At 35.5% G+C, this 26,660-nt stretch overlaps 2 protein-coding genes across 4 annotated transcripts in view; one reads left to right on the forward strand and one right to left on the reverse strand.

Annotated features, from left to right (window-relative positions):
* The first annotated feature begins 262 nt into the window (after positions 1–262).
* The window catches only part of HCF164 (Thioredoxin superfamily protein), a 97,945-nt gene continuing 71,547 nt past the window's right edge, over positions 263–26,660 (forward strand). For all 3 annotated transcript variants that reach the window (XR_016352870.1, XM_089787653.1, XM_089787652.1), the window contains exons 1-2: positions 263–627; positions 7,480–7,583. Coding sequence is in view for 2 of the 3 variants with exons in the window: in XM_089787653.1 (XP_089643779.1) it covers positions 304–627; positions 7,480–7,583 (428 nt within the window). In the remaining variant the exon portion in view is untranslated. The remainder of the gene's footprint in view (positions 628–7,479; positions 7,584–26,660) is intronic.
* On the reverse strand, positions 8,229–9,539 carry LOC149552169 (uncharacterized). Its single transcript, XM_089789534.1, has 3 exons — positions 9,428–9,539; positions 8,918–9,323; positions 8,229–8,431 (listed from the first exon to the last, which is right to left on the reverse strand). The coding sequence occupies exons 2-3, from the start codon at positions 9,267–9,269 to the stop codon at positions 8,229–8,231; spliced, it is 555 nt and encodes a 184-aa protein (XP_089645660.1). The 5' UTR covers positions 9,270–9,323; positions 9,428–9,539.

The following is a 26,660-nucleotide window of genomic DNA, read 5'->3' on the forward strand; positions in this document are numbered from 1 at the left end:
ATTGTAAAGGCATTAGACCTTGAGAAGATCATGCATATGAACATTCCCTCGTTTTTAAAGTGCTGCCCCAAAAATGTTTATAGTCATACCATTGAAGTCCCCCATTATTGAAACTTTCCCCAGGGCAGTAAAAACAGAATGTCTTTTTTAAGCGATGCATAATGATCTCGACGATTGGAGCCTGAAACGCTTCGTCACCATGGCGCGAAGTGTTTTTTTTCGCTTACGGGTATATTTATCCACAGGACATAATGAATCGAATGAGAGAATTGGGAGGCAATAGCTCCGGTGAAGAAAGAGAGGATGGCGTGTATCAGTGTTGCTCCCATCAATCGCATCTACACTTTGCACACTTCAGTCGCTTCTCATCCACATATTTTCACTGCAATTCGTCGGAATCGAAAGTGGAGATGCCAAGTCACAAATGATGAGACAAAGCAAGATGTTAAAATTGAAGATAAAAGCAGTAAAGTAGTGGATACGGTTGTTCCAGATAAACGAATCAACCGGCGAATTGGATTGGCTTCCATTTCTGCAGCTGTAGGCCTGTTCGTGTCAACTAGGGGCTGGTTTGGAGGCGCTGTTTCGCTCAGTGATCTTGCTGTATCTGCTGTTCCATATGATGAGGTATACCCATCTTCTATGCCAGTTTATTACAGCGTGAAAATGGCTTTTGGAGTTGCATTCACACTTCGAGTTCTGGTAGAAATTAGCGAAATCATACGGAAAACGCTGTTTACAGGTACCTCAAATTTTATTTTGGATACCCTGATCAAGATATATCTATCTATCCAAGACCCTGTATAGAATACCGAAACATTGGAACTGGTTCGAACAATGATTTTAGCACGACAGTACTTGCCCAAATAATTTCTTGATAAATTTAGTAGACTTTTATTCCGTATTTCTAGTAATCTACTTCACTCGGAAGCATTCTTGGAACTGTTTTGTGTTAATGGCACACTCGCTACCATTATCCGTATGAAACACTAGCTATTATTATAACTTTACACTTGGCTTTATACCTTTTAATTTCTGGTTAAGTTTCCGAAATCTGTTTCATGTTTCTCTTTTATTTTTGGGTTCACAGCCGAGTCATATGCCAATTTGTTGTTTGGGTCTCAACTAATACAAGGCCAGAATGGGAGTTAATTTAATTTTAATAGTTATTGCTGAGTTGTCAAATCAGAACTGGATATGGGTACAGTTATATGGGAATATGATAAAACATGCTAAGATCTTAAATACGTACATATTCGCAGCTTAAAGCAGGAACTGATTTAAGAATACCACATACCATGCGTTTGCCAAATAAAACTATAAGCATTAAAATTTGTAATATAATATATCATTTTGATATCAATTTCTTATTCTCGAAGGTCACTATAAATATTCAAATTTAATATGACCAACAACATTATCATCATTACCATTAGATGTTGTGATTAGAAGAACAATGAGTAGTCTCGCTACCACTCACAGTATATCTAGCATCTAAACCCTCAGAAAGGTGAAACTGACTGCAGAATCAGAAGAAAATTGAGAGTGCTGCGTTCTGCTGTCAGAGTTTTTAGTTTGTCCTTTTCAGGATAACTTAAATTGTAACATTGTGTGTTGTAAAACTGTTTTGTCAAATTATAAGGGGAGGCTATTAACATAGTATACAAGTATTCTTATTGTAAAGATTTAAAAGGTTTTTTTTAACATACATATAAATATCAAATTGACTATTTTTGTCTTAGATGCAAGTACTAGATTGACAACATTCAAGTTTTGAATTGAAGGTAAATAAACCAATTCAAAGCTTAAATAAAGACTACTAATTATTTCATTGTAGACAAATATTTGAAAAAAAAAACATAGACGGACTAAACATCAACGATAAATAATCAGAGGAGTGAACACCGCATGATTCCATGAAGAGAAAAGCATTCAAAGCTACAATTTAAGTTTATAAGTTTTGCCAATACAGAGTTTGCCTCAAAAAATCTATTTTCTACTTGCATGAAGAAATTAGTGTTATGCAACCACAGTTGTACAATTACTTAGGTTGAAAAGTGATTCTGTGGCATAGGTGTGATTCTCACCAATATCCATTCATTTTGATGAAAAGATAATAACTTGATTGACAAGTTTTGCAGCATGAATCTGACATTATCATTACTGTTTATGTGCTCAAGGCACTTATTTCTAATCCATTATGAGGTAGATTTGTAATAGTAAATGAATGAATTTACGATGACCATTAAATATAAGAATATAACTCAAACAGATTTTAGGGATCAAAGACTAATAAAAAATCTTTTAAGTGATTCCTTTTCAACAATCTAGTTCTATGAATTGCAAAGGAGAATCCAATCATTAGATAACTTCAAACAGGTTCGCCTTTGCTTTAAATTTGCTATTTTTTTTACACGTGATGATGAATGGCTATTTTTTTGATTTTTGCTCTAAAATTCTTTACTTGAGCAGCATATTTTAGGTTGTTGATTTGGGCAATAAAATAATGACTTGGGCATTTTGTGATTGCTGGAACTATAATATGGCAACACCTTAAAAATTGTCAAATTCCTTAATTTTTGTTAAGTATGCTTTTAGCATTGCTCTGCCACTCAATATTTTTCTGTTCAGTTGGCATTGCAAGGCAAAAAACACAACTACTTCTCTTTGTTTTTAAAACTCTTCATGCTGGTTGTGATTTTAATCAACACTTACCTCTATGAATCACCATTCTCTAATTGCACAACCTTTGAAAGTTGCAAATTACTTATTTCCTTTCCCTTATATGACTGGTTGCATTTTTATTCTGGCTTCACCACCTTAATTGAAGTTTTAGATTTGGCATTGCCACCAAGTAAGTGCACCATTTACACTTTGTTGAATGTGTTTCATCCTTATTGCACTTTTGCAACATCTTTGCCATTCAACTGTTGCACTTTTGATGGATTAAGCCACTGTTAAAGTGCAATTTGTATGTCTTTTATCCACTTACATTTGTGCACAGATTTTTTTTCATTTGCAATAATTTGGTGGGGATTTCAAATGGCTCAACTACAAACTGCACTACTTAAGTGGCGATGGACTTAAAGTGTTTGGCACACTTTCACTTTTGGAGTGGATTTGTTATGGCTTAGCAAACTTAGATGTGTCCTCACAGACTTAGATTGCGTAACCAAATTATTTTGATTTTACTTGCCATCTCACACTCACTTAAATGTGTTTTCCCAATGGCTTGACCATGCTGAAAGTGCACTTGAACCTGAAAACATACAATATTCTTTCACTATTTATTTATTGACATTCCCCTCCAAATGATGAGCTGAAAGTTCTTCTTTCCTTATGCTAATCCAAAGTTTCCATTCTACATGTTCATACTTTTGAACTTTGTTCATTTCACTTAGTCGCGGTTTCTCAATGGCTTGAGCATGCTGAAAATGCACTTGAATTTGACAGTTTTTATTATATTTCTTTCACTCTTCATTTGTTGACATTCCAATCCAAGTGTTCTCATGTCTCCTCTTAGTCAAGTGGGACCAATTTATAATTTTCCCTTGAAGCTCATATGGCCCCTGTGAGTTTTTAAGAGTTGTAAGGGGCTCATTTTGGGTAGGGCACTTGCGGCGTTGCCTCCCCCTGGCACAGACCTATCTCAAATCCATATCGTGGTGCCATAATATCACTAGCCAACTTGCTTGCTTTGCAGTCTGCAATGAAATATCATATTTATATCGGCACAGTGAGAGCATCATAATCAGTGATTGACTTTGTATTCATTTGTCTTTGTAATTCCTCATCAGAATTCATTGGGAGATTGTAATTTCCGAGGTGAGATTATTAGTATTATAAGGTCCAAGATTATTGAGAGGGGGGGAGGGGAGTCAATAAGTAACTTACCAAATCCAAACTTTTAATCAACCAATCATCAACATTCATCAGCATAAACAATGAAACCATCCTGAAATGCACACGAGAGCAGCAATATTTTTTTATTGTGGAAACCCTTTGTTAGAGGTGTAAACCAAAGTGAGAATTAGTACTCACAATTATTTGTACACTTTTGAAGTATGTCCGGTTAAAGGCTTAGCCCTGTTAGGAGCTTTACAAATGTCTTTTTAGGAGAAAGACCCTGTTAGGAGTCACTCGGTAAAGGGATTTACCTCTAGCCTTGTAGGAGCTTTTTCCCTGTTAGGAGTTACCTGTTTAAGGGATTTAGAACCCTACTAAAAAGCCACCTGGTTAGAGGATTTCAACTTAAGACCTGTTAGGATCTACCATGTACAGTGATCTGAGAGTAGCACTACTCCTTTGCCAGCAGAGATTCGATTAAGCACAATATTCTGTTTCTTTTGCAGGCTATGCACTCCCTTCTTTCGATTGCACCCAAACATTCACGATCTATATAAGGACATTTCATCTCCTCTATTTAATACAACATCAATTTACCATAACACATATTTCTTATTAGATTATCATTGCACGTTGAAATTCAAAAAAAATTGAGAGTTTGATTTTGATGTGTAGAAAAAAAAATTAGGAATGTGTTGTCTACTCTTCAATTTTTTGATCATCCATATCAAGCTTCTCAACTATGGTGCTCTCCACGTAATCATCACTCTCAATCTCATGTACACCAAGTTCTTTGCTTTCTTTGACCCTAATTGGTTCCTCTTTAGTGAATGAATAAAACCATCAGTTCTCCAATTTATCTCATGAGATGAAGAGCTAGCTAGTTGTGAGAGCGATTTAATTGCAAATGATTGCAATTCAGAAGTATCACCTTCATGGTTCAGTACTAAATTATATAAAGTTTCCACTAAAGAAAAATTACCATGTCCACGTGAATACTTGTTCAATTGACTCCTCATACTTGAAACATCTTCATTTCAACCTAAATATTTTTTTTATCGCAGTCTAAAATCTCTTCGTTACCTCTCTATACTCACATGGAGCCCTCTTATTGGTCTCTTGTGTATTATGCCATTTAGGACTTAAGGTATAGATAACACAATGAAGGGTTGTATTAAGTTTGTTATATCTTCCAAGTAATACTTCTTCTATCAAAGGATGTAAAGAAAGATCTTTTGTATTTGTTATTTTCTTGACTTTTTCACACAAGATCTATTTCTTTATAAACTTAAACATATTTTGTCCAAGTTTGCAAACATAATCATCTCATGTATGGGCCTAATAAAGTCCACAACGAATCTAATATTTGCTTGACAACAGTCATCAAGGACCAAACCTCTCACTTCAACTATAGTATTGATTTAGATTGTCTTCAGTCTGCCCATGTATCATGAACTAATGTGGAAGACAAAGCTCCTTTGACTTCACAAAGGCGGTCAAGAAGAATGAAATAAGATGCGAACGGTGTATCAGTAGGTTTCAGAATTTGCACCTTAGCACTTTTTTGATAAATGGTTTGTGTGTGCTGATGATTACAATTGAACATTTGTATTTTTCTGCCCTTTTCTATGGGATCCAAAATCCATGGAAAGTTGCGACTATTGTTTAGTGCATCATTCAATTAATACACACATGGTGTCCACAATTCTGTAATTTTTTGGCACTGTCATAATGGGTTCTTTACAAACCGGGGCAACTCAATACTACATCAGTCTGTAGCCTTCCTTATTTTCATTGGCATAAATTGCTGAATTTTCTCTCTATTAATTATAGTAGTGTGAAGATTTTCAAACCTGCTTGGCTTATATCCAGCTGGTCCATTATTGTTAGCTTGGACAATCTCTCAAAAGAAAGGTGAGTGAGCGACATTAAACAGTATTCCGTTAAACATAAATTGCCTCTTGACCTTGCACATCAAAGATTCTTTCAGTGGGGTTTGAGCTGCCAATGTGCCTTCTCTTGTGAGAATGTTGTGCTGCTACATCTCTAGTAGACACAGCAGCCTCTGTTTCTGCAGTTACCTCTGTGTCTCTAGTAGACACAGAGCTCATAATTTAAATTCTCATCTGCTCTTTCTTGATCCCTCACAACATGAAGACATTCTACCTCATTTGGATAACGATCAACACCTTTTCCAGGTTGGTGAAGGAAATAAGTCCTCACCCCCATGTAAGTACCTTGGCATGCCATTTGCAAAGCTTACATTTGATCATGGCTGTTCCACCTGTACCTTTTTGCACTGGAACACGATCACAATAATACCACAAGGGGTATAGAATGCTTGTTTCCCCCACTTGACATTCTGTACAAAACAAATATCACAAGGGGTACAATGCCTGTTTTAGTTTGCAGAAAATAGATTTATTGAAGGAATCTGCAATCATGGCATTCGATAAGACAACATATAGTTCGCATGCGTTGTAAATTCTTCAACATTTTGCATACATGTCTGCCAATTGCATTCACAAGTAATGTGACCAATTTATAGTTAAGTGGTTAACCTGGAACCAGATGCCTGAAAAAGATGTGGTCTCATTGAATGGAATGATTGCAGGGTTTAAGATTTTGAAAAAAAATGTAAACCAAAGATTGCCACAATTTGCAAACCTATTTTCAGTCTTGTGGGTTCATTTAAATCTTATAGGGCACTTTCTCCGAAGTATTGAAACTTCCAATGGCAAATGAAATATGCAAAAAAACTGTTTTTTTTTTAGCCTTTTTACTTGCATTTGGTTGGAGAAGATACTTGGGTGATGACCAGAAACCTGGCCGGAGAAGCCAAAATCAGGTGTCCTATCCAAAACAAGGTCTTTGGGTGCGTGAAAATAATTGGAGATGCATCTCCCAGTTTCCTTGCCTCACACTCTTGCTAGTATTTGTGAATTATATAGCAACTTGCATTTTTCCTCTTCATTTATGTGCAACAACCACAGTTTAGCAGATTGCAAATTGGATTCTGAACTTAGCTAAGATCAAGGCAATAGTTCTATGTTCTGGCAGCTTTCATACATTTCAATTTTTAATATGAAAAACATGTTGAATTCTCAATCAACTAGAAGTCAAACTGTCTTAATTTCTAAGTTTCATTCAATTCACTTTTGTCTCAACTGGATGCCAGTGAACTTGGTAATATCTTTACGACAGCTTAATTTGAAGGTAGATCAAAGGGTGCTGTGACAAATTTAGCTATAATTTCCTGCCTATTTTGCATGCTAACCTCAGCAAAACCGGTTATTGGATGATGCAACTTTCAATGCTATGCCAGCAGGATGTGAACTCCGGGTACCATAACTGCAAGCCTATATTTGCCAATTATTGCCTAACATAAGAATTTCAATGCATAATTAATTTGACAGGCAATGATTGCTTGAATATTTCTATAACTTCAGTTTCAGCTACTTCAGCTACACGTCATTGTCCAGATGCACATAGTGATTAACTTTTACAGTACTTTCAGCAGGGGTAATCTGATGTATAGCAAAGCTTCAAAATAGGAAAAATGTTAGCATCAGCAGGCTTAGTCTCCCAGTAAGAACATTGTACAAGCTGTAATGTCTGGTGTTCTTTTTTCAGGCTCTCATGAATGGCATGCCTACAATGGTGGAGTTCTATGCAGATTGGTGTGAAGTTTGTCGCGGACTTGCTCCCGATGTGTACAAGGTGGAGCAAGAGTTTAAGTAAGTCACAGATTTATGTTTCTTATTTCAAGTTCTTATTTTTGTTAATGTATGGTGGCTTCAGTCGAATAAACCTTGAGACAATACTGTTCTAGATATATACATAAATCAAAGTAACGTGAATCGGAATCGTATCGGAATCGGCAGGGCCGAATCGAATCGTGAATCGGGGGTGAATCGGCGATGAATCGGCAAATTTGAAAAAACCTTTTAAATGTAAAGATTTTAACAATTTAAGACTTATTTCATGCACCCTTTATTGAATATAACTTAAAAACACTATAACATCATCAAATAGAATCTAACATACATAAACATGAAACATAAAATCCATCACATACGTAACTATGTTATCATTATGTACTAAAATGTAAATTGTATGCTAGCTGAAGTAAATAAAAATCAAATGATCATAATGATTCAAATCATAGAATTAGTAAGATGAAATCATGAAGATCTATAAGACATCAAATCATAAATGTATGTACTATGTATAAATCTAAGATGAAGATCCATGAAAATTTGAAACATATGTCTATCAGTGATTCAGTATCACTATCAATATCTATACAGTGTAAACAAAATATAAAAACAAGGCTCCAGCTCAAGCCTCATCATCCTCATCATCATCCTCATCATCACCCTCTAGTTCTGCTGCAGCCTCAACCTCAGCCTCTGAGTATCCAATTTGCCTATGAGAAAGGCGTGTAAGGTAGGTTCTAGAGGACCGCCGAGCCATGTCCCCTGCATGGGCAATGGGCTCACAAATAACATTGCTAGGGCTTGCGTCTGTGCATGCGCGTGTGCGTCTACCAATGCCTGAACGTGCTCTAGCTGCCTCCTCTTCCCTGGCCACAACCTCAGCCTCTACATCCACCTAGTCAACCCACGCGCGGTCTTCCTCAGTGAAGACTGGGTCCATGGTCTCTGTGATCCACTCTGATTCTAGATCAATCTCCTCCAGAATGATCGGAGAGGAGTCAGCGCCCAAAATCTGTCTGATCCTAAGACGAAGGTTGTAATGAACAAAGACAAGATCATTCAACCTTTGCATTGTCAACCTGTTTCTTCTCTTCGAGTGGATGTGCTTGAACATGGACTAACTGTGCTTACATCCAGAAGCGCTGCTCAGCTAACTCAGAATGCGGATGGCAATTTTTTGAAGGTTTGGGGTTGTGGCCCCAAACATTTGCCACCATCTATCTGAAATAAGGAAAAAACAAAAACAATTAGTCTCATTTACAAATTCCAACTCTAAAATTAATGCTTTATATAATCAAATTTAAGTTTAGAATCTAGATTCATGAACATTGAATATATTATTTAATTTTTACCTGGCTGTAGTGTTGTCTGAGCATTTATGGCCATCCTGACAGAGAAAAGTGGCCCCTCCTTATTGTTGAACTGGTCTAGCTCAACAATCGCAGCAACGCTATTTTCATCGCTACTCAATCTCTGAATCACTGTGTATAAGCCAGTGAGAACCTCCGCATCTGCCTTGAACTCAGGATGGAAACGAAATGCCGGATTCAGATAGTAAGCTGCTGCATGGATGGGTCGATGGAGCTGATTCTGCCATCTCCTATCGATGATGTCCCAAATAGGGCCATACCTCTCCTGCACTCCTGCATATTGGGCTTTGATGGCCTCCTTGGCCCTATCCATGCCCTCATAAATGTAGCCCATAGAGGGCTTCTCCCCATCAGCAGTTCGTAGCAAAGCTACAAGGGGCTCAGTGACCTACATATAAAGTAAAACAAAAAATTTGAGTCAAAACTTAAATATAAAATAATATAACTTAAAGTAAAAGCAAAATACTAAATGTTAAATTGCAATAAATTTACCTTAAGGATTTCTCTAGCGGGTTTCCAAAAACCATCCTCATCAAATATGCAATCTGCCACATCTAACCCTACAGAGGTCGTAGCATAGGAAGAGCAAATCCACTCCTACCCAACAAACATGCTCCTCAATCCATCCCTTGATGTCAACAAGGACTGCAAGGTGATGAAATTCGAGGCAAACCTCGTGATACCTGGGCGAGCTAACTCCTTGCCTTTTGTGTACTTCCTCATTGTGCTAAGGACAAATGCATTATTATAAATGAATTTGCATATGTTTTTTGCCCTTTCCACACATGACTTGACAAACTCAAGTTTGCCAATTTCCTCCAACATGAGGTCAATGCAGTGTGCCGGACAAGGGGACCAAAATATGGTGGGGTGCCTCTCCATCAAATGTTTACCTACATCAATTTTAAGTCAATTAGAAACTCAAATTTCAAAATTCAAATAAATTTATTTTCAAAACTTGAAAAGTTAAAAGTTTATCTGCTGCAACATAACTTGCTGCATTATCCGTCACCACCTGGATCACATTTTGTTCCCCCACCTCTGCTATAACTTCCTCAATAGCCTCACATAAATATGTGGCATTTTTCACATGTGCGGAAGCATCAATGGATTTTATGAACATGGTATATCCTACAAGTAACAAAATAATGAATTATAATATTAAATGGATCATTAATGAATTAGCATTCAACAAATCAAAATTTACAATTATGTATGTAGGAAAGTAGAATGATCAATCACCTCCATAGGATACAAGAAAATTGAGGAGTGTTCTATTCCTCCTATCAGTCCAACCATCAGTCATGATGGTGCAACCCTTTGCAATCCATTCCTTTCGGTTCTCCTCGAGGTCAACCCTCATGTCCTCTACCATCTCATCCAGGAGGTATCCGCTCAACTCAGCCTCAGTTGGGGCTTTAAACCCCGGACCACAAATAGCAACTACATCTATCATATTCTGCCAATAAGGAGCCCTGTCACAAATAAAAGTTTATATGTCAAAGACTCAAATTATAAAACAAGTAGATATAATTAAAGTTTTACTTTTACTTTTAATTTTAACTTTAAAGAAAACAAAGAAAAAAGAATCAATTACCTGGCTGTAATAAATGAAATGTTGCAAAATTACCAAAATTTGCATATCTCTTTTTTGGCAACATCGTGAATCTCCTTGTTCAAACCCATGCCCTCAAGCGTGGGTTGGGAACCAGGAGTAGTGCGGGGCACAAAGTAACTATCCATTCTGTTTTTCCGCACTCTAGGCTGCAATAGATTGGTGTGGGACTCTGTCTCAGTATGTGACCGACTAGCACTAGCACTAGCACTAGCACGAGCAGAAGAACTACGATAAAAAGGAGGCCTAGAAGAACCCTCTCCAACACAACCTACGGATGTAGAAGCTGATGCAGATGTGGATGCGGCTGCGGATGCGGGAACATGGGAGCCAATACCCCTTAACCCTTCAACTTGCATTTTCCTATTTGCTTTGTCTTTTTCAATTTTTTCTAATGCCATTAAGCAAGTGCGTTTTGCCTCAAGAGTTTGGTGAGTGCAAACTGTAACATCGTGTCCAGGTATAGCAGCAATGTGGAATTTCAATCTATAAATACCTCCGAAAGTTATTTTTTCTTTACAAAACATGCATTTTGTTTGATATTTGGTTCTTCCAGGAAACTCTTCATTATATTTCCAACATTCATCTTTTTTACCCATTGGAATTTGCGAAAAATGAGAGCAAAGGTTGCTGCAATGAATTTTTTAATGTAAAATATCAAAGTTTGAAGCTAATAAAAATTAGAAAACAAAAAACCCTAGCTTGCAACTTAGTAAAAATAAAGAACATTCAAGATTTACACTAAAATTCTTGAAAACTATAGAAATTTAACAAAAAACGCATAATACACTAAAAATTTAACAAAAAATGCATAATACACTAACATGCAAGAAAAAAAAAGCACTTACCTCTTGCAAATGAGTTGAAGAGTGTTGATATTGGCTCCTTAATGCTCCCAAAGCAATTGATGGGCTCCCCAAATGGCCTGCTGATCTCTTTGGTGCTCTTCCTTCTTGCCGGTTGAACACCTATGGCTTTTCTTTTCTCTTCTTCTCTCTCACTTTTCCTCTCTTCTACTCATGCTTAACAAATAGAAGGCCCTTTAGGGTTATAACAAAGAGAATAGGTCAAAAACAAAGTGAAAAAAAAAGTGATTTTTAAAAAAAATTCAACTTCCCTTTTTACATGCCGCGGGCGATTCATACCCGATTTTTAAAGGCGATTTTGGCGATTTTTACATGAATCGCTTGAATCGGCAATTCATGGCCCAGAAATCGGCGATATCGATACACAATACAAAAAAAATCGCATAGCATGAATCTGGTCGCGGAATCGCCGATTCAGGCGATTCTCATTACTATGACATAAATACATATATATAGTTATTATATGTGAGATATAATTTATTATATATTTATATTTATATGAGATATAAATTTATATATATCTAAGTATTGCTATGTGAGAGAATTTAATATAATAATAATTCATGGAAATTATATATGTATATATCATAGTAACGAGAATCATGGTGATTCATGCTATTCATGCAATTTGGTGATTTGATTCAAGCCAAACAATTTTTTGTGAATTGGTGAGTCAAATACGTGATAAAGGGTTTATGAAATAAGTTACTCACTAAATTTCAAGGGTTTTTTAAATTTTCCAATTCGTGGCCGATTCAATTCTTATTCATGGCCGATTTGTGATTTGATTCGGCCTTGCCGATTCCGATCCAATTCTGATTCTCGTTACTTATATACACACAAAACTATAATTAAAACTTATTATGATATATTTAACGAATAGACATGTCTCAGGAAGAGACATGTCTTTTCTTTGATTATTCTCAATATATAAATATGTGGAGTTGCTGCCATTGGAAAACACAGACCTCACAGGCAGTGCCAATACATTGCAGTGATCCTGTTTACAAAAATGCAGCAATATGGTTTACACAGAATTAATATGTTAAGAGAATCATACATATTGATAACAAATGCAGTTCTTGAGAGAAAGTTAAACTTTATGTACTTGTGCACAATCTATGGATTTTTTCATGTGTGCGCTCTCCTAGATTCTTACATGTCGACACTATGATTTATTGGGGTCCTCTTCATATTACAATGCTCATAGTTTAATAGAAGCAACAAGTTAAGCAAGGTGCTCTTCCTCTATCGTGGTGTAAGACGCGTTGACTTCAATTGGGCAAGTAGACAAATTTCGCCATCCAGTTGTAGCATCATTTGGGGTTGCGACAAAGATTGTGAGCGTTAGGCACATATATCAGAGCTTGTGGGCAAATATCATGTACATTCATCAGAGGTCGTGGCATATATTGTGCTCATTCATTGCGGCATGTATCATGCTCATTCATTAGATATAGTGGCTTATTCTTTGGCTATACGTATTATAAAGGAGGTGTCCAAGTCGGGCAACCGAAACTTGTAATGACAATTGATTGGTTGACCATGTGATGACAACTTATATAAATGATTATTGCAAGTGGCCATGGAAGGTGGCAAATAAAGTTTATTAACTAATAAAAGATAACCATTCAAAATTGAGGTGGGTGGTTGTATAAGAGTGACACTATATATTGGAAGGTGGCATTATATATATATATATATATATATATATATATATATATACACGATACCGGACATGTGGATTGGAATGTATCCAAATCCTTCTGATCACCGCCATCTCACGTGGATTTGAAAACATCACGGGGAAGAAATATGAGTTAGAAATAAAGGAAGATTGCGAACGGGTACAACAAAGGTAAAGTGGACCCGACTTGCAGGTATGATATATTTTATGTTTTATTTAAATATTATAAATTTAACTATTTCATACTATATATATGTGATGTCTTATATTATTTCAATGTCATGAATCAATTATTTTTCATACTATATATATGGTATGAAAAGTGTACATAGAAAGTTACAAGTGGATAATATGTAATTTTATATTAAGCCAATAAGAATGACATTATGTTCTTTAGACATATAGAGTTATAGTAAATAACTATAATTTTCTTTTAACAAAATAATGAATGTAATAAACAATTGTTTTTGATTACAATATTAAGTCTAATGGAATGAAAGATGAAATAAAAGGATATTGATGTGCAGATAAGTATTCATTATCTTTGAGTATATTATTTATCTAATCATTGTAGTCTCTTGCTTATTCATATTTCTATAACATATTATAAGAGCTATTTACCTTGATCTTTCCTTTCTCTCTGCGTATGTTCTTGCAAAAAAAGGGAGATTGATATCAGATTCAGAGGGAGCTTGACACTTATTCAGAGACAACCTTGGACAAAGAGAGGAAGCAAATAGAGGATATGTTTTAGTTAACTTGAGGGAGTTTGATATTTGACACTTCATCAGAGGTAACCTTGAACGAGGATAACAAAACTTAATATCACATTGAGAGGGAGTTTTGACACTTTATTAGAAGTAACCTTGACAAGGAGTTTCTTCGTGTGAAAGTTCCAAGTGCAATCCCTCGTAATACATTTTTCTCTATGAGAGCTAAGTTTGAGGTGAAAACCTTATTCTCTAATCTGGTTCAGGGTGGATGTCATGACAATATCTGTGGTGACTTCATATAAACTTTTTATTTCATATTCTTTGATATGGTTCATGGTGGATTGCATAACAACACCGCATGACATTATTCGTGATGACTTCATGTAAACTTTTAATTTCATGTGTGTATGGGCCTGCCCCCTGTGTATATCATGAGGAAATGATGACTTCCAAATGATTATCACTTGTATTTGCAGAAGTTATCGGAAGGTGATGATTTTACAATAACTTAAATCATGATATACATTTTATGTAAATGTTGAAACAAATCATGATGAATAATATCTTGTAAATCAACAACTAAGTTTTAGATGCCATTAACTTGACAGTCTATGAGTTGCTTGTATATATATTTTGAGTACTTGTTGAATATCATATGTTGATATTTTGAAAGGCCATTACTCAGAGTATTTGGTGAATATCATGTGTTGATATTTTGAAAGGCCAATACTCATGACATCAAATGTGATATCAAAACGGTGGACATCCTCTGATCAAAGATATCCTTAAAATTTGTCATTCCTAATATTTACCAATGGTGTAATATCTATCTTGTGTTTATCCTCCCTAGCTAAGAGGGAGTGTTAATGGTTGGTAGCTTCAGTCGAATAAACCTTGAGAGAGTATTGTTGTATATATATATATATATATATATATATATATATATATATATATATATATATATATATGTTGGTGTAAATAAGTATTTACTTATTACACTTAAGTTTACTTAGGTTAATGCATTATTTTATTATTATTTTAGGTGAGACACTTAGGAGTTTGTGAACTCTCATTGAGTTACACAACTCTAATTATGCACATGGTGTCTACAACACAGGAGTATGCATCATTCACTGAGTTGTCATGTTGACAACACAGTCATCCGCACTCCTCATTTAGCACATGTTGTCTACACCATTGATTTGCGTGCTACACCATTGTAGGCTTATCCTCACATCATTGCACTTAATCCCGTGCTTAATGGAGGATAACCCATATTTGGTGGACATGTGCCTGGTTGTATGACATATCATGATGTTGACTTCTATGCATTCTAGAAGCTCTCCTGAGGCCTTTATATTCAGGCACTCTTAGTGTACTCTCATCCAGTTACTGAATGAATATCATTATTCTGATCATACTCTGTCTATTTTGGTCTACTGTGTGCTTGTGTTGAGTTCTTTAGTTCTTGGGTGAATTCTGGCCTAAGCCAAATTCTTACAATATATATATATATATAAACTTACATACGTCTAAGTATTATTATGTGAGAGAATTTAATATAATAATAATTCATTGAAATTATGTACACACACACACACACACACACAAACATAGACACAAAACTATAATTAAAACTTAGTATTACATATTTAACAAATAGACATGTTTCATAAAGGGACATGTCTCTCACGAACGTGTCTCTTCTTGGATTATTCTCAATATTTAAATATATGGGGTTGCTGCCATTGGAAAACACATACCTTACAGGCAGTGCCAATACATTTGCAGTGATCTTGTCAACATTAACAATTTTTAAATATGTAGCTATATCAATTTTATTTTTAGCAGAATGTGAACGGAGACTATGACATCAAGAACAAGAACATGTTATATCCACTGATATAGAACTCAACTTGGGTATATTTCTATTCATTGTAACCAGAGAACATAACCTTTTAGGAAAAGTTAGGCATCTTTAACTTGCTACCAACAATATAATCTCCATTTGTTGAGAAGTTTGTATAATTGGAATTAAATGTGATATGGTTATTAGCCATTAAATTTGATTCTTATTCAGTGTGAATTTCACTTGTCTCAAAATACCCATGACACCTAAAATTCTCGGTAGTATGTCCATTAAGGATTGCCTTGAATGTGAAACTGTTTTTTGACCAACAATGTAGGTATAGCACCATCCAACTTGCATTATTTTAGCCCATTATTGCTTTTCCTTATTTACGAGCAAGCAATATTTTGGTATGTGTACTTTTATTGAATTGTTCTGCTCATTTTTCCCAAAGTATGATATATATACATTTTTATAGACTTAATTTGAAGCTAATATGTGCACTACACAACATAATTAGGCTGCCAATGTGAAATTGATAAATTACCTATATTTGGAAGAGTTTAATCTTCTTTTTCTTATTCTCAAGGAAGATTTGCAAGGTTGTAATTTTAAGTAATCCAATACTTCACATAAAAGCATTGGCCTAGGTGGTATTTTTATGCTGTTGAGCTTTTTCTCGTTGCATGTTCAATGTCCAATATTAAGTTAAAGTGAGGCTATCCTTCCAAACAAAGAAAAGGAAAAAAAATGAGTGTAAAGATAAACTTTCATGTTGTTCCCATGGCCAACTGCATTATGCAACACAATGTTTTGGTTATATCTTAAAACAATGTGTTGTGTAAATTGCACAATATTGACTCACAAAAACTTACAATATGCATGCCATAGTTGGAAAACTCTCACTCATCAACAACTTGCCAAGCCCCTAAAAGTATAATCGGGAAAAAATTGACCATTTTTTATAAAAAACTCAGTAAAACTCGGTAAATTAAAAAAATTGCGAAATTTAACTAAAAATACATTTTTTTGAAATTTCAATGAGAAGATACATTTAATGAGTTAATTAAAGAGAATACAAAAGAAACAAGCAGAGTTTAGATATACATAAATGCCTCCCAATGCAGAGAATTAACTAGCAAACAAAACAATATTGTTATTTCCCTTTATCCTGTTGTCTTCTAACGCGGCTGAGTTGTTTTCAAAAGCTCAGCGATTAAACGACGATTAAATGTAAAAAAATGGTGAGTTTTTACTCCGCGATTAAATTTGCCAAAAACTCGCCTGGGTAAAAAACTCTACAATTAGTGACAAATCACCAATTTTTCAGCAATTATACCAGCTATGATGCATGTATTGATTTTAAATATGATCAAGCATTGCATTATAGAATTTTGTATTGAATTCTTTGAAAGTGTAATATTAGTCCTTAGATGGCATTCTTCTAGAGTGTTAATTTCAGTATAATGGGATTTTAAATATGACCAAGCATTGCATTATAGAATTTTGCATTGGATTCTTTGATAGTGTAATATGGTTAAAATGACTAGTATTGAAGAACTATAATAGTTTTCCTTTAGGGTGGAAGAAAAGTTGAATAAAAAGTTTAAAAGCAAGCAATGCGGAAGAAGGTGTGGTGGACAATCTAGTGGATGATCTTATGGAGGCCGGAATAAAGATTAGAAAAAAAATGATGAGGCAAGTAGAAGTCAAAATTATAGGGGAAATAATTTTAATCCTGTGATAAGAATAACAAGGATTAGAGAGGAAGAGGAAGAGGGCAAGGACTAGGAAGAGGAGGTTTTCTAGGGGATATGTTTCCATCGCAAAGAAGCTTATAGAGCTTATGAGTGACCTCAACATCAAGCGAGAACCAACAAAAGACCAAAAGAAAATGCATGAGTTGCGCATGTAGATGAAGATGCCAAGTCATCACATTCAAAAGATGTTGAAAGAAGAGAAGTCCTAGTTACCAAAAGAGCCTTGTTAAGTGATGAGAATGAACTTGAGAAAAGGAAGAATTTGTTCCACACAGGGTGTAAGTGCAATGGTAAAGTATGAAATGTCATTATTGATAGTGTAGCACAAACAATTTTGTTTTTGAGGAAATGGTTAATGACTTGGAGTTAGAGAGAGAGAAGCATGCGAATTCATACTAGATTGCTTGGTTGTAAAAGGATCATAAGGCCTTAGTTAATGAGTAATGTTTGGTAAAGTTCAAGATTGGGAACTATCATGATGAGGTACAGTGTGATTTATGCCTACAAATGTTTGTCATTTGTTGTTAGGGAGGCCCTGACTGTTTGATCATCATGCAATACATGATGTGTAAGCGAATACTTGATCTTTGACAAAGGATGGAGTGCAACATAAGATGAAGCCATTGAAGGAAACAAAAGAAAAAGTATGTAGTAATGCCAAAATATGCTTAGTTGATGTAAAGAAGTTTCTAGAAAGAATGAGGCATGAGCATATTTTTCTTCAATTCCAAAAGCTGGTAAAAGGGAAGTAGAAGATGTACTTGCAAAAGTTGCAAATTTGTTGGATGAGTTTCAAGATATTATATCTAATAATGTGTTTGATGGATTGCCACCTGTGAGAAAGATTAATCATCAGATGGACTTGACTGTAGGAGTCATCTTTCCAAATAAGACAACATATAGAATGACATCAACTGAAAATGAAGAGATGAATAGACAAGTGTAGGAGCTATTGTAGAAGGGGTTGATTCAAGAGAATTTGAGTCCATATGCTGTACTAACAATATTAGCACCAAAGAAAAATGGGGAATGGAGGACCTGTACAGTTCTCGAGCCATCAACAAGATCACTATCAAGTACCAATTTCCCTTGCCAAGGATGGATGATATTATGGACTCTTTGAGTGGATTTGTGTATCTCACAAAGATGGATTTGAAGAGTGGATATCACGAAATTCGGATCCGAGAATGAGATGAATGGAAGACCACCTTCAAGACAAAGGAGGGCATGTATGAGTGGTTAGTCATGCCTTTTGGACTAACCAATTGACCAAGCACATTCATGCATCTTATGAACAAGGTATTGAATTAGTTTTTGGGTAAGTTTGTCATTGTTTATTTTGATGACATTTTTGATCTTTATTAAGTCTTTCGAAGAGCACATAATGCATATTCATAGGGTGTTTAAGAGGTGAAGGGAAGAGAAATTGTTGATTAAATTTGAAGAAGTATAGTTTTGTGAAGAATGAGTTAGTATATCTGTGATTTTATAGTTTCAACAAAAGGTTTGAAATGGACCCAAAGAAAGTGAAGGCTATCCTCAAATGGTCCACCCCAGAGAGTACTACATAGGTTTGCCTAATTTTTATAGAAAGTTTATTAGAAATTTCAGTAGTTTCTGTGGACCCTTACAATGAGGGGATAGGAGAGGGTTTAAGTGGGCTACATGGGCAGACATAAGTTCTGAATTGTTGAAATAGAAAGTTATAGAACAACCTGTTTTAACACTTAAATTTTTTAATAAAATGTTGAAAGTAGATTGTGGTGCTAGTGACAATGCTATTGGAGTTGTTTTGAGCCAAGAAGGTAGACTCGTTGCTTATTTCATGAGAAGTTAAATGATGCCAAAAGAAAATATTCTATTTATCATTAAGAGTTTTATGCTATAGTTCAAGCATTGAAGAAGTGGAGACATTATCTTTTTCCTAAGGAGTTTGTTTGATTTACTGATCATCAAGCTTTGTAATAGTTGAATAGTTAAAGAAAGTTAAATAAGAGGTATTTGAAATGGGTTGAGATTTTGCAAAGTTATACATTTTGAAAGACAAGAGTAAGAAGTCAAACATGGTTGTAGATGTTTAGTAGGAGATAGATTTTGCTGATTGAGGTTGTTGAGTTCAAGGAACTCAAGAGTTTGTATCTAAAGGACCCTGACTTTAGCAAAACTTGGAAGACTTGTACAAAACCTATTACTCTAGACAAAAATAGGTGGTTGGACTTCATAATGTTGGATGGTATGTTATTTAGGGGTAGTCAATTGTGCATTCCAAGGAGCTCTTTGAGGGACAACCTCATCAAAGAGAACAATAGTGGAGGACTAGCTGGACATTTTAGTTGTGATAAAAACATTGCTTTGCTTAGTGAGAATTATTTTTGGCCACAACTGCAACTAGAGGTTAAGAAATTTGGACAAAGTTGCAAAATATGTCAGATGGCAAAAGGATCCAAGTAGAATACAGGGCTATATTGGCCACTACTTGTACCAAAGAAACCATGGGAGGATATCAGTATACACTTTGTTCTTGGTTTCCCAAGGACTCATAGAGGGTATGATTTGATTTTTGTGGTGGTTGACAGGTTTTCAAATATGATGCATTTCATCCCTTGCAAGAGGACTAATGATGCTATTCATGTGGCAAAATTGTTTTTCAGAGAAGTGGTGAGACTACATGGTTTATTGAAGAGCATAGTTTTAGATCAAGACACCAAGTTTGTTGGGTACTTTTGAAGAATAGTGTGGAAAAAGTTAAAGACATAATTGAAATTCAGCTCAACACATCATCCACAAATTGATGGATAGACAAAAGTGGTGAATAGGAGTTTGGGGAACCTGTTGAGATGGTTGGTTAGAGATAAGCGAAAGGGATGGGATCTGATTTTACCATAGGCGGAATTCACATACAATAATTCTGTCAATAGGACCAATGGTAAATCACCATTCCACATATGGTAGTAGTCCCATAAATGCTTTTGAATCAAGAAAGTTGGGCAAAGGGGAGACAAGTAGTGTTGAAGCTGAAAACTTCGCAAAATACTTGAAGAATTTGCATAAGGAAGTGAGGAAACACTTTACTAAACTGAATACAAATCACAAAGCTAAGGTAGATGAGAAAATGTGGCATAAGAAATTTTATATTCAAGATGAAGTCATGGTTCATTTGAGAGAGTATAGATTTCTAGTGGGAACATATTATGAATTCAAGATGAAGTTTGGACCATGCAAGATATCGAAGAAGCATGATTTAGGAAATGCCTATGAAGTAAAATTGTCCAGTGAACTAAATATTTCACCAATGTTTAACATTTTAGAATCTGACAGAGTATCATGAAGGAGGTGTTAAAGATGTGGTCATAGAAGCACAATGGTGTATTCCAACAACTATTTCAACTATAGAGGAGATTAAAGACATTTTAGATAGTCGTGTTGGTAAAAGCACAAGAAACATGACATATGAAAAATATTTGGTCAAATGGAAAGGACGATTTGTTGAAGATTCATCATGGTTGACAAGGGAGGAGGTTAACTATCTTGACTTTCTCATATACGGTGGGTGTCTGGTGCAAAAGCATCTTAGGTGTAAGGGCAATCTTGCATCACCCAAAAATATTTCTAGTTAGTCTTTTCAATAGCAACTATCTCGTTGCAAAGTTTCTGTTTTACGAAGCTTACTATTATTAGTATGTTGGTTGTTTGAGCTTAGAATGTTTTGATTTCTTCCTTGGAGGTCTTTTAGGATATATCAGCCTGCTAGTAAAGTTTCATTGCAAGATCAACTCTATTTTTGTAAATATTGAAGATTTTATGTATTGTTGGCGAAGTTTTAAAACTTTGAACTTTGTTTTGAAGGCTTTAGAGGTTCCGAAAAGGGATCAAACTTTGTTTGGCTAGAGCTTGTATGAGTCAAGCGCTATAGAGCAATTAGTGACATTTTTGAAATGGGGTCATAATAACCAATTAGAGCAATTGGCGATGTGTTAGGGTCTCCAAAAGTTGCCATTACAAGATAAGATTGTTGCACCAAAAGATCGACTTGTTAATGCCCGATACAACCACTAGATTTATAGAAGACACAAGAGGCTGTTAAACCATGTTACGAATCTCAAAGGGGAATGTTTGCGATGAGTCCAACAATCCCCTTTAGCGTTATCCGAGGAGATTTGAACTATAGACCAAACTTGGATACCAATTATTACAAGCTAGGCTTGTTGTTTGTAGTAATCCCTATCTAGTTATAGCTTAGATAAACACTAATTTCCTTTACCAATAAGAGATTTGTCATATAATCAAACACTTGGCAAGCACTCAAATAATTAAAGTCTGACAATTTTCTAAATAGTCTTAATGATTGAATTGCAAACTATCCTTCATGCCACATAATAATGAAATACTGAACTTCTTATCGCACTTTAAATGTATCTTGCAAACATATAGGACAGATCTTTGGCTGAGATGGAATGGTAAATGAAAATTAAGCCACCAATGCCAATTTAGCAAATCAAATGGACTGACAAGATAATCTTCAGCTGTTTATTATTTTACCAAACAAACTCTAGGGAAGATACAATTCACAGAAAATTGGCCCTATTCAGATAATAAAGAACTCCTAGAAATTTCCAGAATTTTACTTGCCAAAACTGAATTAACAATGTTTGCAAAATTTAAATCCAGTTGAACCTGAATGTAATTTGGATGTCTTTGACATAGCTAATATGGAAACGCAGAACTCCAAATTGGAAAGTTGTAGGGCTAGGCCAATTCACAACCTCCTCCAATGCAAAAACAATGCCCAACCAACATGAATTTACCACCAGTCCTCAATATGTTTGCCAAACAATAATGTGGCACAACATGGAATGTGTATTGCAGACCTGGAGATCAAATCGTGAGCCTTAAATGAAATAGAAGAGCAAAGATGACTTGACGGTAGGCTCCCAGTCCAAATCGCAGCTTTGGTAATGATTTGTAGGGGCTTCTAATGTAGACACCAGATCTGGAAATTACCCATGCATATTTCTCTGGAAATGTATAACAGGCCTGCCCAAGATAAAATGCAGCTCTCCGATGAACAACCGCTGCCTAAGTAGAAGCGCCAGACTTTGGCAAACCAAATTATGACTCCCAATTTGAATCACAGCTCTCAGAAATTCACCACTTCCTTCAATAAATCTCAGGAATAATCCTCTCCTTAGACACAATATGAACAGTAGGAGGAAAATAGACATATTTTTTACCTCAGCACAATTTTCAATAGAAATTATCAGAATAACCCTTATACTTCAGCACGGGCACCCAATTCAGAAAACTCAGAAAAAAACCACAAGGCATCAAAAGCAAATAAAATATCCAAGCATGCTTTTCTCAACAAATGGGTTTGTATTTATAACCTCCATATTCCCTTTTGTTGCCAAAATGTAACTTCACTCAAGAAGCTTCATCACACAACATTAATTAGAAGCTTCCATTAGATTCTCTCATTTGACTTGGCTTAACTAATTAATAAATGACACTTTTCATTGATAACTCAACCTTCAACTTAAGTGAAATTATAACTTTACAATAAGCCATTTAATTATTTAATAATAATTTGGCCACTAAAAATATACGAACTCCCAAAATACTCATCATTTAAATATGCCGTCTGAAATAGGAGTCATACCTATTATTTCTCCATGTGACCAAATGCACTTTCCAAAAATAGAAAGGGTCCATCTTGATCAACACCAACTTACCATAAATAGTAAGTACACAAAATTGAGCCCAAATGAAGTCCAATCTGAGTTGAACAAAGACTAACTTGTGGCTTACTAAATTGTGGAGAAGATTTGACCCTCCCAAGTCAAGCCACTATCTCAGAAGACCCTCTATCCAGAATAATTAGCCTACAAGGATCACATTAATAGGCCAATCCATGAAACTTTGATACTGACAAAAATGGGGACATTATATCGTTGCACCAAAAGATTGACCTGTTAATGCCCAATACAATTGTTAGAAAGTAAAGTCCATCAAGATAATTGAGAGAGTGGGGTGAATCAGTTATGTAATGAAAACAACTTTTGATATCCTTATTAATTCGAAACATGTAATCGACAAGTGCAATACCCACAAGAAGATAACCATACACAATAACTCCAGATTTTTTAACTAGGGAAACTCTTGATCAGAGGGAAAACCTCGGTGGGGATGGTACCCACAAAATGATACTAATATATAAATTCCTTGTAAGAGGATGGACTTTGTTAGGAGCCAATGAAATACGTTAAGCACATAGAGACCTTGAATCCCTGTGAGGGGACTCCAACCTTGTTAGGAGTTGTAGAAGGAAAAAGGACCCACCGTCCAAACAGCTTCAGGGGCAAGACCCCCAAACTCACTAGCCTTTGTATTATTCCTTTTAGAACAATAGCTAATGATCAACTATCAACTAGCACTTTCTGCCAAATATAATCACTGTGCTCATTCAATGTGCCTCTGCTACACCAAATACTTTTCTGTCCAGATTTGCAAACTCATCACATTAATCCCTTAGATCGCTTACTTGCATATGACTCACACTTACAATTCACTTTCTTATTTCAAAAGCATCACATACATACATCATAATCACAAGGAAAATAACTCTTTTATACGAAGTCCTCAAATTAATTCATTGAGTCGACTTTGAGGCTTTCTCAAATTACAATTAAATATAGGACCTCATTAAGATGAAACAATGTACGTTAGCGTACATCTTTCATAATTACATAACACTGTCGGCTAAAAGTCTTCACAAATCTTCCACACGTGCAACCTCGGGCTTCGTGTGCTTACTGACGCCATTATCATGATGTCTTCTATCTTCATACAACTATGCACAACCAGATTTTATCCCTATTAGGAGATATAACCCAACTACTAGAGACCACTTCTCAGGAACTGTGTCTGTATACTGTCTTTTGTAAATCTCGAATAACTGTTACTAGTCTTCGACTTTCTGCATGCACTTTTGACCATAGCATCAGGATACTGTGTAGAACATGTCCTCAATTGCGCTTGACCTCATTTTCAATGCTTGAATCGTATAGTTACAATCTCTTTCTGCTACTTTGTCAGTCTTCAGTATGTTGACATCAATGACAAACACTGCCATGAATGCAACATATGAACATACAAACAATCTCCCAAATGCTTTCAACAATCCTAGGATACTCCCTGTAGGAATGTCATTAGGATTCATGCTAACAATCTCCCCCTTTGGCATTGATGACAACATAGATGAAAAACATCAAGTTCCAAGAATACCAAAGATATCACTCTGCTGCAATTGCTCCATTACTGTAGTTATCTTATTTTTAAATCCTATTCATCAATCAAATCTTAATCTGTCAGGAACAACTCTTCATCAATGCTGCTGCTCCCCCATTGATATACTTCCCTATCAATATTTTCTTCATTTCATGGACAACTCTCGCCATATCCAGAAGATGTTTCTCATGCACTCTCTACTCCATTCTCAGTAGATGTTTTTCATGCATTTTCTCCCCCATTGACATCAATGAAAAAGGTATCATTATGTCACTCTACTACTCAATATCTTTAATCAGCTCATGTGTCCAAAGACACTATTGAAATACCAACTACCAAGAGTCCTTCATGACTCAACTCAAACACAGATACTCCCCCATAGGGGAAGCATCAACATTTAGTCCAAATCTTGAATAACTGTTACTAGTCTTCTACTTTTTGCATGCACTCTTGACCATAGCATTAGGTTACTATGTAGAACATGTCCTCAACTGCACTTTACCTCATCTTCAATACTTGAATCGTATAGTCACAATCTCTATTTGTTACTCTGTCAGTCTTCAATATGTTGACATCAATGAAAAACACTACCATGAATGCGACATATGAACACACAAACAATCTCCCAAATGCTTTCAACAGTCCTAGGATACTCCCCATAGGAATATCATCAGCATTTATGCTAACAATCTCCCCCTTTGGCATTGATGACAACATAGATGAAAAACATCAAGTTCCAAGAATACCAAACATATCACTCTGCTGCAACTGCTCCATTGCTGTAGCTATCTTATTTTTAAATCCTCTTTATCAATCAAATCTAAATCTGTCAGGAACAACTCTTCATCAATGCTACTGCTCCCCCATTGATATACTTCCCTATCAATATTTTCTTCATTTCATGTACAACTCTCGCCATATCCAGAAGATGTTTCTCATGCACTCTCTACCCCATTCTCAGGAGATGTTTTTCATGCATTCTCTCCCCCATTGACATCAATGATAAAGGCATCACTATGTCACTGTGCTACCCAATATCTTTAATTAGCTCAAGTGTCCAAAGACACTATTGAAATGCCAACTACCAAGAGTCCTTCACGACTTAGCTCAAACACAGATACTCCCCCATAGAGGAAGCATTAACATTTAGTCCAAATAAACAATAGTGCTTTGTACCACTAGACTGATGCAATTTTTGCATCAGTTACTCTAAAGTAGGCAAGGGTATAACCCCAAGCAAACCTTTCAAATACCCAAATGTATCCTTCAGTAAAGGCTTTGTAAATATATTTGCTATTTGCTCCTTTGTATTGACATACTCTAGTCTGATCTCTTTCTCTACAACCTTCTCTCTCAAAACATGATACTGATAGATATGGTGCTTTGTCTTTGAATTTTACGTAGGATTTTTAGACATACATACTGTACTTGTGTTATTACAATGTAAGACAACATGCTTTGTAAACTCAACTCCAATATCCTTCAACATTTGCTTCATTCACATAATATGATTACAATTATTTGCTGCTGCTACATACTCTGCTTCTGTTGTACTCTGAGAAATGCAATCTTGTTTCTTGCGTAGTGAAGAAACCAGTCTTCCTCCTAAGAAGAATGCTCCATCACTTGTACTGTTTCTATTATCCATGCTGCCTGCCCAATCCGCATCAGTATATGCACATAGAGTAGAGTCATTTGATTTGTCATACCACAACCCAAAATCAGGTGTACTCTTCAAATATTTGAAAATTCTCTTTATTGCTGCATAATGTGCTTCTTTAGGATTAGCTTGAAATCTCGCAACAATGCCTACTGCATTAGCTATGTCTGGTCTTGTACGTGTTAGATATTGCAATCCTCCAATCATGAATCTGTACTTCTTCTGCTCAACAGTAGTTGTCTCATCTTTACTAGATAGCGTATGACCAATTACCACATGTCTCATCTTTGC

Source organism: Cupressus sempervirens, chromosome 6 (genome assembly GCF_028749045.1).
Source record: "Cupressus sempervirens isolate cs-2001-9-10 chromosome 6, ASM2874904v1, whole genome shotgun sequence".
Taxonomy (NCBI): domain Eukaryota; kingdom Viridiplantae; phylum Streptophyta; class Pinopsida; order Cupressales; family Cupressaceae; genus Cupressus; species Cupressus sempervirens.

Coding starts and splice junctions, on each gene's coding strand:
- LOC149552169 (XM_089789534.1), bottom strand. CDS start 9,269: ATGGGCTACATTTATGAGGGCATGGATAGGGCCAAGGAGGCCATCAAA. Junction 8,432..8,917: donor TCAGACAACACTACAGCCAG/GTAAAAATTAAA, acceptor GGTTGTGGCCAG/GGAAGAGGAGGCAGCTAGAG.